The following is a 17,747-nucleotide window of genomic DNA, read 5'->3' as shown; positions in this document are numbered from 1 at the left end:
ACGACTTTTCTAAGGCCTATAATGTTTAACAGACCATAAACTGATGATCCGATAACATATAGTTATCTTCCGTAGCATTTTTCATATAGAATTGTACTAAAAACTGTCAAATGCTATGTGCTTGCGTGCAGTCAGGTATTTTAGATAGAAAATGAATGTCAAAAAAAGAACGTTTTCCAAATTGCATCTCTGTGATGTGATGGATGAACATACGAATAAAGTTAGATTCCTTGTGTAAAACGTTCGACTGCCCAGCAAATACAGTTTTAGTACCACTTTACATGAAAATTGGTATGTAACATAGCCTTGCCATAACATTGGTTTGTTTTACCAATTTTGAACTTTTAAAATCGGTTCAGGATTTTTGGCTAAAACGTGGGCAAAAGTTTTGCACTTAACTACTAAGTGTGAAGAAACGGTTCGGCCGATCGTCATGATAAACTTATCAACGCAAGTCCTAATCGAGATCCATAACATAAAATTTTTGAGAGAAATCTACACATAATCATAGTTTTTCCAATGGTCTCAAACGATTCAGAATGACTCAAAACGTCGAAAAACAAGTAGGATTTTATGGCAAAAATTCAACGATATTTAATATAATTTTAACATTACAACAACGATATTTAATAATTTAACATTAATAAAATGATAATTTACTATTACCAATAATAATTTACTGGTAAATTACTCTGTGTATTGAAAACAAGTCATGAGAGGTTGATCATTGTAATCAATTTATATATTTATTTTGATATAGATTTATATCAATTATAGTAATAATTATAATTGGTTATAGTATGTATTATGTTAGTTGTATTTTTTATTTATGTGTTTTTGATGCTACTGTTAACAATCAAAACTATTTCCATTATTGACCTATTAAACAGTAAACTGTTACTTTTTTACATCAATTGAACCTGTTTTACTCCCAATATAAAAATTTCTATGTAAGAAAATTATGAATAAACTATATATATACTATAGAACTATATATAATGTGATGAACATTATTTCGAAAAATAAACTTCTACAAAAACCATTTTATTAACTCTGAGTCTGCCACAGCTTCCATCTACGTGAATAGAACATCTATCACGTCGGCCAGCAAATGCCAAATTTATTCAGTGTCGTATCTTGAATAGATTTAGAAATACTGCTAAACTTTTATTTAATTCGAAGGCTTTTGATATATAGAAGCTGTTTGTTTGAAGGATACACGAGTTTGTTTGAATATTTTATGGATGTTTATTATTTAGGAAAATAAATAGAAGTTTTGTTGGCAAAGTTAAAAAATAAAAGATCAGTAATTTTTTATGCACATAGGTACTCAAATTTTATATTTTCACGAAGATAATTTGTATCAAATATATTTATAATGAAATAAACAAAAATGTTTTCATTGATAAGTGTAATCATTGACAAATAAACAGACATCATTTCTTAAACTATTATGCTCTAATTTATAATTCACTAATTCATAAAAAATCATGTGAGGTGTTTAAAATAATCTTAGTAAGTAGAATTTTGCCTTGAGGCAAGTTGCATAAACTTCTCGATATGTAAACATCACCAATTTATCAATAAAAATTGAGATTCAGCTATTAAGGTAAACTGTTTATTTCGTAAATAAAAATTTCGATTTCACTAAAAATTAACCAATGACATTTCCTTTGTAGTCACTTAAATATACTTATATGTAATTGTAGAAATTAAATTAATTTAACACATTTCATTTCATCTATTTTGTGTTCTATAATGTATTTTATTTAAGTGAGGATGGCAACTCTAATCAGAAGCTAACGACGAAACATGGAACTTACATATGCACAAATGGCAAAGATTCTGATTAGAATCGCTTCAGCCCGCGGCGAAATTCTAAACTTTGGTGAATTTTTATAATTCAAATTCTTATCATAGGTCTATAATATTTTAGTACTCTTATGTTATTTTAGACTAAGAAATTCGTCGTCATTCATTAAAATTGTTTTTTCAACATTTAATTACGAAAAAACAGTTTGGCCGATCTTTACCAAAAAAACAAGATTCCCAGCCAATATATTTCGAATAGTTTTTGAATTTTCATAATCGGTTTAAGTTTGCGGGTTGAAACGAAAACAAAAGAAACGGCTTGACTGATCGTCGCATAAAACTGACGAACGCTAATCCTTATCGAGTTTGGAAATCGGGTCAAAATGATAGTAAAAAATCAATATTAAGTTTAAAGTTTCTTTATAATTTATAAAGAAATTTATAATTATTAACTTCCCGTAGGGTAAGTTATTGTAATGGGCCGAAAATCGGAATTGAAAATTTTTACATTTCTCGACGTTTTGAAGGTTTCTGAACACTTTGGCATACCTCACAAAAAATGGATGTGTGTGTGTGTGTGTGTGTGTGTGTGTGTATGTATGTGTGGATACAAATTTCCAGTCACGTTTTAGGGCGCACGGATCAACCGATTTGAATGGTTCAAAAAACATTCAATTTCTATTGATTGGGAAAAGAGCTGATTAGTTTTTGGCAAAGGCAGGTCCAGCCGTTTCGGAGATACGGAGCAAAAAGTGCAGAATATAGAAATCGAATTTTTGAGCGAACGGAGTATCCGATTTGAATGATCTAAAAAACATTCAATTATTAATGATTGGGAGAAGTGTTTATTACTTTTTGGCAAAGGCAGGCCCAGCCATTTCAAAGATACGGAGCTAAATATGTAAAAAATGGCAGTTTTTGAGAGAACTAAGCGTCCGATTTAAATGATTCAAAGAACTTTCTGCTTGTCCTAACAAAATAATTGATTTTGAAAAAAAAAATTTTGTTCAATTTTTTTTTTTTTTTTTTTTTTTTTTTTTTTTTTTTTTTTTTTTTTTTTTTTAGTATTTTGTATATCGAAAATATTTCAGATTTTATTTTTAATTCTGACTATAGTTCTAATATACTTTACAAATAATTTCAACTTTGCAATTCGGTTTATATAATTCTTATAAATATTAGACAATGTTACAGTATTTATAATGATCTGTTTGAAAACATTCAATATTCCTCGAACATTTCGTTACGGTGCGGGAAGTTTCAGCAATTTGCCTTAAGGCACGATGCCATAATTGCCTCAAGACAGAATTCCACTTACAGCTAGTTTTATAATTATTTGAGTCCAGTCATATTAAATTTGCTGACTCATTAGGCTGTTTTCATAGTTAAAAATTAAAGTGAATATTATTCTGCAGTGTTTTGCTAAAAAAATTAAGACTTAGTAATAAGTTTTTTTTTATAAACTTCATTTACGGACATCAAAACTTACATATACTTGTAATCGGTACAGCCGTTTTGGAGAAAAAAACATCGATAGAAGGTCAAATTTTTACTCACATACATATAAAAATATACACGTACTTTTTTGAATCTTGGCGTTAAAAGATTCGAAATGACTTTAAACTTGGAGAAATATAAAACTAGCAAATAAAATTTACTGGAAAAAACTAACTTCTTTGGAAATGTAATCAAATACTTGGAATAATTGCTTTAAAATTGTCTTTATATTTATTTGAGTGCAGTCATATTCAATTTGCTGATTCCTTAGGCTGTTTTCATAGTTAAAAATTAAAGCGAATATTATTCTGCTGAGTTTTGCTAAAAACATCAAAACCTAGTAATGATTTTTTTCTATAAATTTACGCTCATAAAATCTTACAAATATTTGAAATGGGTACAGACGTTTTAGAGAAAAAAAAAACATCGATAAAAGGTCAAATTTTGGCTCACATACGTATAAAGACAAACATATGATTTTAAGAAGAAGAACGAACGGAACAATTATTAAGACGAAAGTTAAAATAAAAGTGGGAATTATAGAGTTCTAGAGCCTCCCCCCATGAAGTAATGTCAAACGTCGCTTTCCGTGGGGACTAGAGGCAGGCAAGCGAAGGTTTTTTGATATCTCCTAACAAAATAATGAATTTTAATAAAGAATTTGTATATGATAATATATATTTGTTATTGAATAAACTATTATATAATGTATACAAATATCGAAGATATTTGAAAAAAAAGTAGTATCAAGTAAATATTTCGACATAATTAGAAGAAGACGCAATAGCGTTAGTAGAAAAATGAATAAGATGAATTCAGAAGAAGGAACATTTGGTAAAATTACGATAATGTAAAACGAATTAAGTAAGAGTAAATAATGTTTCGAGTTAGAATTTGAAATGTTGAGTTAAAATTAATTAGCGATTGCGTTGTTGATATTATTTGTACGAGTCCAACATACTCAGACAAAAGACCTAGTCTGCTATGCGTTAATGCATTTCCTTTGCTATACAAAAAAATATCGTGAAGATAATTAATACTAGCAAATCGCATAAACAAACTGCTTCGGAAACTTAATAAAAAATCTCAATAATGTTGTTTTAGGAGCAATTATTCTGTCTACCGATCACTCTCTCGCAAATCAAAAATAATCCAGTGCAATCCGAGCATGAAAAAAATTCCAGATTACATCATTACCCATATTTGCCTCACAATTAATGACAGCAATTCTTCTTCAATTAAACTAAAGATATTAATTAATTACTGGCAAAAGCACAAAGTTTCATTTCGATTTGTGATCATGTGAATCAGCTGAGCAGTCATGTGCAAGTTGCAGACGGAAATTCGGGAGACACGACTCAAACGTATTCCGCTTGAATGAACTACTAAGACAAACAGTTTGCAACTGCTGAGAGTTGCTCCAGTTTGATAGATATTGCAAAATCATAGCCATTGTGCTATAGAAATACCTACTAGTGCTGTACCAATTAGTTAAATGCCTTTAGAATTAGTTAGTAAATGATTTTGGAATTTTATCATATGAAATGTCATATGAATCATTTTTCTATTCATATATTTCTTCATCTATTATCTATTTATTCATTCTGGGAAAATTATAAAGGACAGGTTTTTGCATATTTTATTAAATCCAAGTGTTGAGCGAATTGTCCATCACTGTTTTTTATAATGTGTAATTAAAAAATACATATAGTCCCTTTTTATTTTTACTATGGGTTGATCATTTCAAACACTCTATTGAATGTTTTAAATGTGTTTTATTTATTAACTTCCCGAAGAAGTTTATGTTTTCATAAAAAAATCCGATTCGCTAATTTTATGTTTTCTCGACGTTTCAAGCCATTCTCAATCGAATAAGACCAGATTTGGAAAAAGTATGTGTGTGTGTATGTGTGCGTGTGTGTGTGTGAACAGATTTTTTGCCGTAAATCGACGTTTTCTCAAAAACGGCCATTCTCAAAAACCATTCGATGTATCTCAATGAGAACTAGCGTTTATCAATTTTGTGCGACAATCGGCCGAGCCGTTTCTTTGTAAATCGCATATAAGTGAAAAATTTTTCGTTTTTTTTTATTTTGAAAATTCAAAAACTGTTCGAAAGGTATTTATTGGGAATCGGTCTGATTAGTTTTTAGTAAAGATCGGCCGGGCCGTTTTCTTGTACTAAAGTATTAAAAAATTTTTTTTAGACAATTTTTATGATTTTTTTTGACGGTAGATACCATAGTCTTATAGATCATACTAAAATACTACGGCCCTACGACAAGTCGTTTAATTTTAAAAATTCGTCAAAGTTTGCAAAGATTAGTATCGTTTTTTGGCGTTTGTCAAAATTAGACCTTTCATCGGCCTTTGCTCAAAAACGCCTGAACCGATTTCAAAAAATTAAAAGCCATCTGATGTATCTTAATAAAGACTATCGTTTGTCAGTTTTGCGCGACGATCTGCCGAGCCGTTTCTTTGTAATTTGGAAAAAAATGTTGAACTTTTTGTCCACATTTAAGCTCGTACTACCAAATCGATTTTATAAAATCAAAAACTGTTTAAAAGATATTAGTTGGGAATGATACTGATTAGTTTTCGGTTTTAGAAAATCTACCAAGCCGTTTTCTCGTAATTAACTGTTTAAAAAAAAATTAAACCGATTTGTATGGAACTTTTTTTGGCGATATATATCGTGGTCTTATAGAACTTACTAACAATATTAATGTTTTAATGCAAAAACTAAGTAATAATATATCATAATCTTGTAACTTCAAATGTGCCAATTGAATTTAAATATAATCAGATTCAGATTAGGTTTGTTCTTGCAAAAACTATTAATATGGTCCAAGAACATTTATATATTTCTCTGCAGTAAATAAACTTTTCATATACTTTTTGTTAGCTGCCCCTCTTACTTATATACCACATTTGCAATCGGTAAGTTATTCTTACGCTATACATTTTAAACTAGTTTTTTTTATGGCAAATCAACGTTTTCCGGGTCAGCTAGTATATGTATATATATATATATATATATATATATATATTTGTAATGTTAATTTGCAGCCAATTAATATCACGATTTAAAAGTACAATAAATGATGATCTATTTATTTATGAGTTTCGACATGGTATGTGTGCCATCATTCAGTTTTTATTTAATAACAGTATCACACCAGGAAAAACACTCATAAAAATTAACAGACATTATTTGAAAAGTTTTAAAATAAAAAAGTAAAAATTCATTTTAATGATGATTTGATTTGATATTTTAAAGTTAAAATAGAGTTATATAGTGTCGCTACATGGTAACAGCGTATGAATGATTCATATGCTGAATCTTATAAATAAATAGATCATTATTTATTGTTCTTTTAATTCGACGATTGGCTGCAAATTAACATTTCAACGTCGAACAAAAAAATCTAATCTATATATATATATATATATATATATATATATATATATATATATACATACTATATATACATAAACTATTTTCTTACCTTTCCGAAAGCTGTGAGCCCGCCATGCACTGATTTTTCCCCAGGATCGTCAGCGAGCGCGCTATCAGCCCACGGCGTATGACAGGTCGATGTCAGGGTGAGATAACGCACTCCGAGCGCATAGAGTACTCGCAGAACTGCTAATGAGTCGCCGAGCGCGTGACCGCCTTCGACACCCACCAAGGAACATGTTTGACGCTCTTCGTGCGCTTTCCTTATATCTAAATTGTAGAAAAGAATTATGAAATACAAGTATTGTTTGAGTTTTAGGCCAAGAACTCTTGTTTTGAGAACTTTGATGATGTAAAGAATATAGATTAAAAAGTGCGAGTATTGCTTTATTTTTAGCTCTAATTTTTTTAACTTCCCATAGGGCAAGTTATAGCAATCGCAAAAAAATCGAAATCGAAAATTTTTATATATCTTTACGTTTTAGAGGTTTCTGAACATTTTGGCATACCTTAGAAAAAATGGATGTATGTGTGTGTGTGTGTGTGTGTGTGTGTGTGCGTGTATGTATGTATATACATGTATGTATTTTCAGAAAAAAGTAATTTTTTGTCAAATTTATAGTTTCTCAAAAATCTAATTTTTTAGAAGTAAAATTTTTTCAAAAATGTTAATCGTTTTTTAAAAAATAATAATTTTTGGTATGGGAAGTTCCAGCAATTTGCCTTAAGGCACGATGCCATGCGCCCCACTAGTTAGTATATTTAAAGCAACGCTGGTTATATGAAATGTGCAACAGTAGAACACACATGTGTTGTTTGAAGTTGAATCTTGTTTTATTGTTTGGAGATAAAATTTAAGTTTTTGAGAAAACGCATCATCCGATTCGAATAATACAAAGAAACATTTTGCTTGTATTGTCAGTATAAAGAATTTTTTGGGAAAAGCAAAAAAAAAAAACGGATTATCAACAATATTTTTTTTTTCAAATGTCGGATTTTAATTATAATTCTAGCCAGAATTCTAAAACTCATATACTCGAAATAAATAATATTAACTGTGCAATTCAGTATATATATAATTCTTAGAAAAATTAAATAAGATCTTTTAATTCTATCTCTGTTTGTTTTATTACACAGGCCTACAACATTTTTTTTGTTTGGTGCATCAAATGTTAGAGCCGATTCTTATAGTATTTTTTTGTATCAGCCCTAGTCTGGAACTTGGAAAGAAGTTGCCAAAACCAGGTCCATTCTAGGTCGTCACGGAAAAGAACTTTTCACAGTGTCAACTAATGTCCCAAGTAAGGCCGAATGGGTCTTGTAAGTTTGTATGTACGAGTAGGCATATCTCATTAAAATAACATTCTGAATTGTATTACTATTTTGTACTTTCATTCCTTATATTTTATATATATATATCATATCTTGAAAACCAAAGCTCATAGAAAGAAAGCAATGTCATTTTCAAAATCAGCGCCCCAAATATACTTAAAAACAGCATTAAAATCGTTTACATCATTCTCTTTGTTGGGCTGTGTTATTTTACTTTTTATTCATTTATGTCGTCGTACAATGTATAAGCTCTTATATTTTGTCTATAAAATACGAATAATAAACTTCATATTATTTATAATGACTTATTTGGAAACATTTAAATTATTTGACTTTTTTGTTACGGTACGCAAGATTCCAGCAATTTGCCCTAAAACACAATGCCACTTACCACTAGTTTTGCTCTCAACCCTACATAAGTTTTGTCAAACCTCGACCAAGTATAAAATAAAATTACTAAGTAAATACAAGCATTGCTTCATATTTAACACCAAGACATAAGTTTTACCATATGTTTTTTTTTAATTAAATGAAATTATATCATCTATTACAGCATAATTTTTGTTGAAATTTGCAAAAGTCTGGAATTAATTCTAAATTGAAATTATAGTGCATCAAAGAATATTTCTAACTACTTACTGCTTCTGAAAATATAATATTTGAGGGTTCCATGAAGATAATATTTGATAGTTTTATAAAGATATTTTCAGACAATACTACAGATTTAAGTAAATTATAATTGCAAAAATATTAGAACAATTATTATTAAAAAACTTAGCAAAAATTAAATGAGTCATTATTATTAAATGAGGTTCTACCTATTCTCAAACATTCAACAAATCTTATAGAATGATAGAGAAAATAGTATATAATGACATACTATTATTTTACAGGTCTCATAACCATTAGTTCTTACTGCTATTTTCAATTCTTTGTTATTTTATACTTTGTTCTTTCAGTATATTTTTCTACATTATATTTTTCAGTAATTTTTTACACATTTTCAACACTTACATCACTGCAATATTAATAAATTCACATTTGAAAGAAAATTACAATTCTACCTATATTATAATTATATATATATATATATATATATTCATTAATGGATGTATTCTAAATTTAATGTAATGTAACCATTACAAATTGAATATTATTAAGTCTTTATTTGCCCTAACAGCAGATGTTCAAAAACTCTTTCAAATAAATTTTCAAGTATCAGAATCATATATTATGCTTATCTAGTATTCAGAAAATAAATTTCCAAGTGTAAATATCAAAATCATATATTATGCTTATCTAGAATTTAGAAATTATACTTTTTGAATTAACCAGATTTGATTCCAAATCTAAATATTATTGAGCAGTACAAAACATTCCATGCAAAATCCATTTATGAACCCGAGTATAAGCAACATTTATTCATATGTTGGTTATCCCTTGGATTACTCAGAAACCGTACATTTTCCTTAAAATGTATTAGATAACATACAAGAAAATAGCTTAGATAATCTTAACAAGCAAACTTTCATGTAATGAGAAACGTAACAAAGAAATATGAACAAATACTCTACTTTACAAATATGCATCTTGCAAGTTGTATATTACATACAACATTTAGGTTGATTTGCTTATAATTTTTTTTATCATGCTATCGTAATATTTTTAAGAAAATTTGATGAAATATAAACAATTCTCAAAAATGATTTTTTTAATATACTACCGTGGGTTAATAACAACGACTATGTGCAAAACTATTGTTACATATTGCATTGGAGGGTTGAAGAATGGAGTTAAATTGTTATAAAAATAAAGGATTTTTTTAAACCGAAGTAACCACTGGACTTAACCATTTATATTTCGTAAATTTTCGTCAAATTGAATTAAGTTGATATTCTCTTCCCACGTCTTCTAAGACCTTCAAGGTTAGTTGATCAATTTCAATCCATTCTTGAAGAAATATAAATGATTCTTGGTTTTCTTTCAACTAGATCATATGTTTTTAATCTTGCATTTTTTTGTTAAATTTAAGCATTTTGATAAACTCATCAAAACCTTACCGCTTCTTCTTCAAGTTAGTTGATCAGTTTTAATCTATTTGTGAATACGTCTATAACTGATAGATGGTATTACTTTCTACTTGATCATTCATATAATCTTTAATTTTCACCAAATTGAAGCAAATTGGTAAATTGCTCCAAGTTCTCCAACATCTCCAAGTTGGTTGATCAATATTATTATGTACTTCAATACGTTGTACTGGTTATTATACTGATTAATGATAATTGTCAAAATGAACCATATTGATCTTCTCCAAGTTCTCCAACACTTTCGAGTATGATCAATTTTAATCTGATCCTGAAACGTCTGTAACCGATTCATGATACTGCTTTCTACTAGATTGTGTTGATATTCTTCGGCATGTTCTTCAACACGTTTAAGTTCATTGATCGGCTTTGATATATCCTTAAATACGTCTATAACCTATTATTGGCATAGTTTTCTACTAAATTATTCATCAACCTTAATTTTTGCCAAATTGATATTCTCCAACACCTTCGTTGATAAGTTTAAATCTGCTGTTGAATATTTCTATAACTGATTGATATTACTTTAGGGGAAAATCTAGTAGAAAATCATTTATATCATTACTGGTTCTCGCAAAATTGGTGCATATTAATATTCTTTTCAAAGTTCTTCAACACCTTCAAGTAAGTTGATCAGTTTTAATCTAATGTTGAACACGTCTATCGCCGATTCTTGATATTGCTTCAGTAGAAGATCTAGTGGAAGATCATTTATATTATCAATTGAACATTTCCAAGTCCAACTGATCTATATTAATATACTCCTCGAAGTGCTCCAATACCTTCAGGTTGATCAGTTTTAATCTATTCTTGAATATGCCTATTTTTCTGATTCTTTGGTACTGCTCTAGATACAGATCATTTATAATACCGTCAATTTTGGTCAAATTGAACTATATTGATATTCTCCTCCAACACCTTCAAGTTAGTTGATCAGTTTTAACCTGTTCTTGAATGCGTCTATCAGGAAACTGTACAACAATGTTCCAGTAATTATCGTGGCCTCTGTGACATTAGTACGTTAGCAAAGGGCATGCAGGGGAATACGGTTTCGTATACATCCATATTCCCTTGTATCCTCCCTTACTACCATACCACACTTAACCACAGTTATGCGGGTTAATTTTGTGACACAAACAGAACACAATCTGATATTATATCAGCGAGTTTAGTCAGCCGTACGGATATAAATAGTTATTGTTATTGTTGCGATCGAGGCAACGAGGAATGTGCTTGTTCAGCAAAATAAAATTGAATTAAAATCATTATTGTTTTAATAAATTAAACGTGAAATTACAAAGCAGACTATTACATAATTTGCGACCAGGATGTTTTTCACTTTAAAATCGTATAATAGGAAGTCCGTGTTATCGGAGGGATGTCTCAGGTTAGCTCCGCGTAGTATGGAAACCGTATTCCTGGGGTGTCGTGTTAACGCAAGGTTGATTGTATTTATTTTGAATACTAACCTAAATATAATTATATATCATAAACAGAACTTTTTCACAAAAGAATTAGAACTTCCAATAATAATTATTGGGATCCATTCATAAGATAATCGTTCTTCTTTCTAACAATGGTATTATATAAACTAAATTTATAGCCATAGCATAAAAACTGAATTTTACCTTATGCATTCAATATATTTGGTTATTTTAGAGATCTCATTTCTTCTTCTCCATAAATTTTTTAATGTAATTGATGTTATATATATATATATATATATATATATATATATATATATATTTATTACGACAGCTATATTACAATTGTAAAAGCCTTCAATGATTTCTGGTTAATGGAAACAGCAAGCTACTCAATAAAGCTTTTTTCCAATTAACTTTTATCATGCCATTGTTACACTTTTATTGTTATATAATAAAAGTCAAATGAATACTAAAAGTCTAGCAATTAAAAACGCCAATTACTGCAACTAGAAATACTTTATATTGCTTCTTTTAAAGACTTTCAATTTCACCATTGTAAGTGGAGAGTGTTATATATATATATATATATATATATATATATATATATATATATATATATATATAGACATAAAGTATATAATACTATAATTGTATAGACATTTTACTATTATTATATTTTTTTTAGCATTTTATTATTATATTTTATATACTAGACATATACTACTACTTCGATATTATACTAATACCAAATAAAATATATTACATATTATTAAAAAAATTTCACTTATAAGATTTACATATGTTTCATCCTTCAACATGACATCATATTAGAATAACAGAAATGTGAACTGACTAGGTGTAAGTGGCATTTTGCTTTAGGACAATTCGGATAATCTTCCCGATGGAGACTTGATCAACAAAAATTTAAATTTTCAAAGAAACTTTTAAAATTTCGATACTGCTCATTTATCTAAACTTTGGTAAATGTTTGTAATTAAACCACTTTTCGATGACTTCCGATGGTTTATAATATTTTAGGGTGTTATGATAACCAATCTATCATCATACATACTTTTATCAGAATTTTATCACTAATTCAACAATTTAATTTAACAAGTAAGTTCGGTTCATCTTTACCAAAAACTAATCAGTACGGTTCCTAATTAATATCTTCGGCACAGTTATGAAATTTTCAAAACCGGTTCAAGATTTTTGGATAAGAATATTCGCAATAACTTGAAACAAAGACATAACAAAATGATTAAGTAGAAGTATTAACAAAAATAAAAATTTTAGTTGAAAATTAATACTTTTTTAAAAGCATTTAGTATCAACGATGAGAAATTGCAAGAAAATTGATACGTCAGTCTTGTAAAGCATTTTATCTGGAAAAATTTTGGAAAGCAAGTACCAAATTTGCAAATTTTGATATGGTTAGATTTTTAGGATGAGCATGTTTGTAAATCATGTAATGTAATAATTTAGTTATTAATCATTTATTGAAGATCATTTTTTGTATGAAATTTGACTTTGAGTAAAGCACTATCTTTAGTGCTAGTTAATTTTATGGCAAACAAGTTATAAAGTTTATAATATAAAACAAAAGGTTTTTCACCTCATAATTATGAAAGACGTAATATATGTCTACAAAATACTACGCATGCGAATATTAATTTTAAGAAAAGCAAAAATCATAACTCTTGAAATCAAATTAGAATTCAACTCATCATCTTACCATTACAAAAACTGACTACCCTTCTCGTCTAGAAATAAATTATAATTCAAAATCTCGTCGTTACGATATGCACAAAAATATTACTATTTGATAATATGTGAATCTGAAACTTTGAAACTAATAAAACTTTTGCATCCTGCATAAGGATCGGACAAACAGAGGTGTCGTATGTCAACCGGCACAAAACTTGTTACGGTTTCAGACACCGGAACGAAATCCGGGTGAACAAATTCCAAGTGAACGAAAACAGTAAACTACCAGGTACTTGCATAGACAAAAAGCTTTAGAACTAGTTATATGTCAAGGGTTTAATTTTTGAATTTTAACATACTTATATAGAAATAAAAATATGTAGAAACTAATTTTCTTTTGTAGAACGTCATTAAATAAAACTAGTAGTGCATGACATCGTGCCTTAAGGCAAATTGCTGGCACGTACCATAATGAAATATTAAGAGAAGTATTAAATGATTTCAACTAGTTCATTATAAATGGTGTAACTTTCATTATTCATATTTTATAGATAAAATATAAGAACTTATAAACTGGACGACGTCGTTTATATATGTTTACATAAAAGTAAAATTAACAGAATAGGATCAATTCTCATCTCGAAAACGGTTGGACCGACTTTTACCAATAACTAATCAGCACGTTTCCCTATCAATAAAAATCGATTGCTTTTTGAATATAATAATAATCGGTTCATCCGTTCTCGCGAAAATGTGGACTGAAAATTGTATCTATACATACGCACGTACACATACACACGTCAATTTTTTCTAAGGTACACCAAAATGTTCAGAATCCACTGAAACGTAAGATATGCAAAAAAATTATTTTCGATTTTTGGACAATTACAACTACTTACCCTACGGGAAGTTAATAACCAAATGTGTGTATAAAAATAAAGTAATAAACATATGTATTAGTGAGTTTATATTGCAATACTACACATTGATTAATATTTTTGTATTTCTTTAATGAATAATAGATTAGAAATTTCATTCATAAATAAGAGTTTACTCAGCGATTTAAAGACAAACCATGTGAAACTTCTGACTTTCGCGTTTATTATTTTTCAAAACCTTATGTGTTGAGGAGTTGCTACAAATTTATTGTAGCGCTAAAACGATATATTAATGTAAATCTTATTCAGCTCTATCATCTTGGTTGAAATTTGAACATATTGGAACGTGTAGTTCCAATGTTTTTTCCATGTAATTTTCCAAGTAATTAATAATTTTGCAAATAAAATGCTGGTTGTGGGATTTATTGATTAAAAACAAACTCTTCATAAAAGTATACAAATGTATTAAAATCTTATTTATAATAGTCGACATGTCATGACAATCTTTTTTTTTATGATTCCTATCAGGGCTGACTGACAGCCTAAATGTGGAAGCTTAGCTACTAAAATTTTGCTCAAGAAAATGTTTGATCTTAGGATATCGTCCTTGCCCAAGTATGGGAAACCATTTTACAAAATATTTGCTTCTTACATCAGATTTCAGGCAATATTTGAGGCCAAATTTATCCGCCTTATTTGGCATGTACAGTGTAAATTGGCACCTAGCTTCAGTAGGGAATAAATGTTCATCGATCTCTATGTTTGAAGCAGGTTTGTAACAAACCTGAATATTCTAGAGTCAAGGAAAATCATATATTCTTTTACAAAAATTACAAAATTACAAAATTACTATTGTTACCAGGCAGTTGGCAGTTATATTTTGAGCAAAACTATAAAACCATTATGTGAGTCAAATTGGCTCACACCGTGAAAAGTAGGTATACCACATTCTAGAATGCAAAATAATAGCGTCTGCTTGGAAAAAGAAACAATGTTGACACGCATTTCATTGAATATTATAGCTAAAAACTAATGTATGTTTGTGAAAATTAATATTAAAGTTTAATGTGTATTAGGTGATCAAATTTTTTATTGAGTCGAATTGGCTCGGTCCGTAAATCTAGTTATTGAATGGAAAAAGAAACAAAATTGGGGTACACAAAAAACGCAAAAATAATTTAAGGGCGTGTCCATTAATCATGTGATCGTTTTTTTAAGGATTTTTGGACCCTTCCTCCGCCTTGATGATACATGGTGATATTCAAAATTACCATCTCCACCCCCATCAAACATCACGTGTATTTTTAGTTACGCGAAAAATTTATAAAATGTTTAAATTTGTTTTGAAAATGTTTGTATTTTTCTAAAACTTCAGGTAAAAATAAATACACGTAATATCTGACTACACTCCTTCCTTCCCCAGATGGAAACATTTTCTTGTTAAATCCCCTAATAACTTCACGTGATTAATGGACATCCCCTAAGTGTACCCTAATTATTCTCCTAGTTAGAACAAATACTACTTGCTAAGTAGAATAAAAAATATCTATTTCCATATTTATTTCGAACGTGATGGCGGAGAGAGTGGCCATCCATCCCTGGGAAAGCAAAGGCTTTTTGCTTGAAAATTCAATCTTTGAAATTAACATACGACGTACGGGCACCGCATAAAGTTCGCTTCGAGTAAAAGTCGAGACTCGAGAGCATGGAGAGGCACGTGGCTCGCGAGCGACTACGCGTGAATGCGATAACTCAAATACTTTCATAAGACGCTTCATATGACGTATGCAAATAAGTCAAATTTATCGTCATATGTGGGCGGTGGCGGGGGCGGTGGATACATGGTACTATAGTAATGCACAAAATTATTTAATAGCTTCTAAAAAAAAAATTCACGAATGTCAGAATGCTAATGGACAAATTCCTTTGAAATTTTTTGAAAAATTTAGGTATGAGAATTTTGAAATTTCTAAAAAATTTGAAAGTTACTATTATATTTTGATTTTGTTTATATTTTTTGATAATTAGATTAATTTTTGAAGCACTTGTACTGCGTACAGCACGTACAGTTTCGTTTATTTTATTCATTTAGAGACGAAATATCGAGTCACGTAATCTTGGTACGGAACCCAGCGGAATGTAAACAAAATTTGAACTTATCATTAAAATGTCTATAAAATATCTTATAATTTAACGCACATATATTATCTAATGATTACTTATGACCGCTAAATGGTATTTTTTTAACTTTCTGTAGGGTAATGGGACAAAAATGATTTTTTTGCATATCTTCACATTTTAACGTTTCTGAATATTTTGGCATACCTCAGAAAAAATGGATGTTTGTGTGTGTTTTGTGTCCGTATTTTTTCGTCCACGTTTTTGGGCGCACGGATGAACCGATTTCAATGGTTTAAAAACACTCGAATCCTTTTGATAGGGAGATGTGCTGATTAGTTTTTGGCAAATGCAGATCCAGCCGTTTAGGAGATACAAATTTGAATGATCTACTAAGCATCTGATTTGAATTATTAAAAAACCTTTCTACGTGTATTGAATAAACGATCGCTTTTGTTTTTTTTTTTTTAATTTAAATTTTTTTTCTTTTTTAATATCAAAATAGGTTTGAATTTTAAGTTCAATTCCAACTAAAGATCTAAAGCTCATATCTTTTATCTTTGCAATTCAGTTTGAATAATTCTTAAAAATATTACAGAACTTCATGTTAAATGATCATGATCAAGATTTACTTATTTTTTAAATTTTATTTACTTTCTGTAAATCTATGTAAGTTACAGCATTTATAATAATCTATTTGAAAACATTTAATAATCCTCGAATGCTTTATTAGAGTACGGAAAATTCCAGCAATTTGCCTTAAAGCACGATGCCATACTCCACTAGTTTACTTCAATCCCAAAAATTTTCAATCACGTCTTCATTTTTTCAATACAAGTAAAATGTTTTCTGAATCATTCAAATCAAACGCTCCGTTCTTTAAATAACCTGTATTATCATTTTTGGCACTTTTTGCCCCGTATTTTCGAGAAGGCTGGACCTGCCTTGGTCAAAAACGAATCAGCACATCTCCTTATAAATAGTAATCAAATGCTTTCCAAATCATAGAAATCAGGTGATTCGTGTTCTCGAAATCGTGGACGAAAAATGGTATCCAAACATACATATATACAATGTGTGTACGCATAGATCCATTGTTTTCTAAGGTATGCCAACATGTTCAGAATCATTTGAAACGTTAATATATGTAAAAAATCATTTTAATTAATTGATAACAGTTACAAAATATTGCTAGTCATATTAACTAATGTATAAGTTATAAAATAAAATAAGTAGAAAAGATTTCATATGGCAGTATAAACTTCTATAGATTATCCAAAAGAAAAAGTACAGTACATTTTTTTAAAATTTTTATATAATATCACATACGATTTGAATTTAACGAAAAGTTAAACAAAATTGAATGAATGGAATTGTACAAAAATTCAAAATAGTATCAGACAAATTTCTATCAGTTCTTATGGCATTT

The 17,747-nt window shown here is 29.0% G+C and overlaps 1 protein-coding gene across 1 annotated transcript in view; it reads right to left on the bottom strand.

Moving 5' to 3' along the window:
* The window catches only part of LOC113366605, a 264,059-nt gene that overhangs the window by 21,734 nt on the left and 224,578 nt on the right, over positions 1-17,747 (bottom strand). Inside the window, exon 8 of the mRNA XM_026608237.1 lies at positions 6,819-7,039. Within this exon, the coding sequence (XP_026464022.1) occupies positions 6,819-7,039 (221 nt within the window). The remainder of the gene's footprint in view (positions 1-6,818; positions 7,040-17,747) is intronic.

This window comes from Ctenocephalides felis, unplaced genomic scaffold, assembly GCF_003426905.1.
Source record: "Ctenocephalides felis isolate EL2017-DRISC unplaced genomic scaffold, ASM342690v1 CF-g0.4_SCAFFOLD_01170, whole genome shotgun sequence".
Taxonomy (NCBI): Eukaryota; Metazoa; Arthropoda; class Insecta; order Siphonaptera; family Pulicidae; genus Ctenocephalides; species Ctenocephalides felis.
The sequence above is the reverse complement of the archived record's forward strand: the minus strand, read 5'-3'. Positions and strand labels throughout refer to the sequence as shown.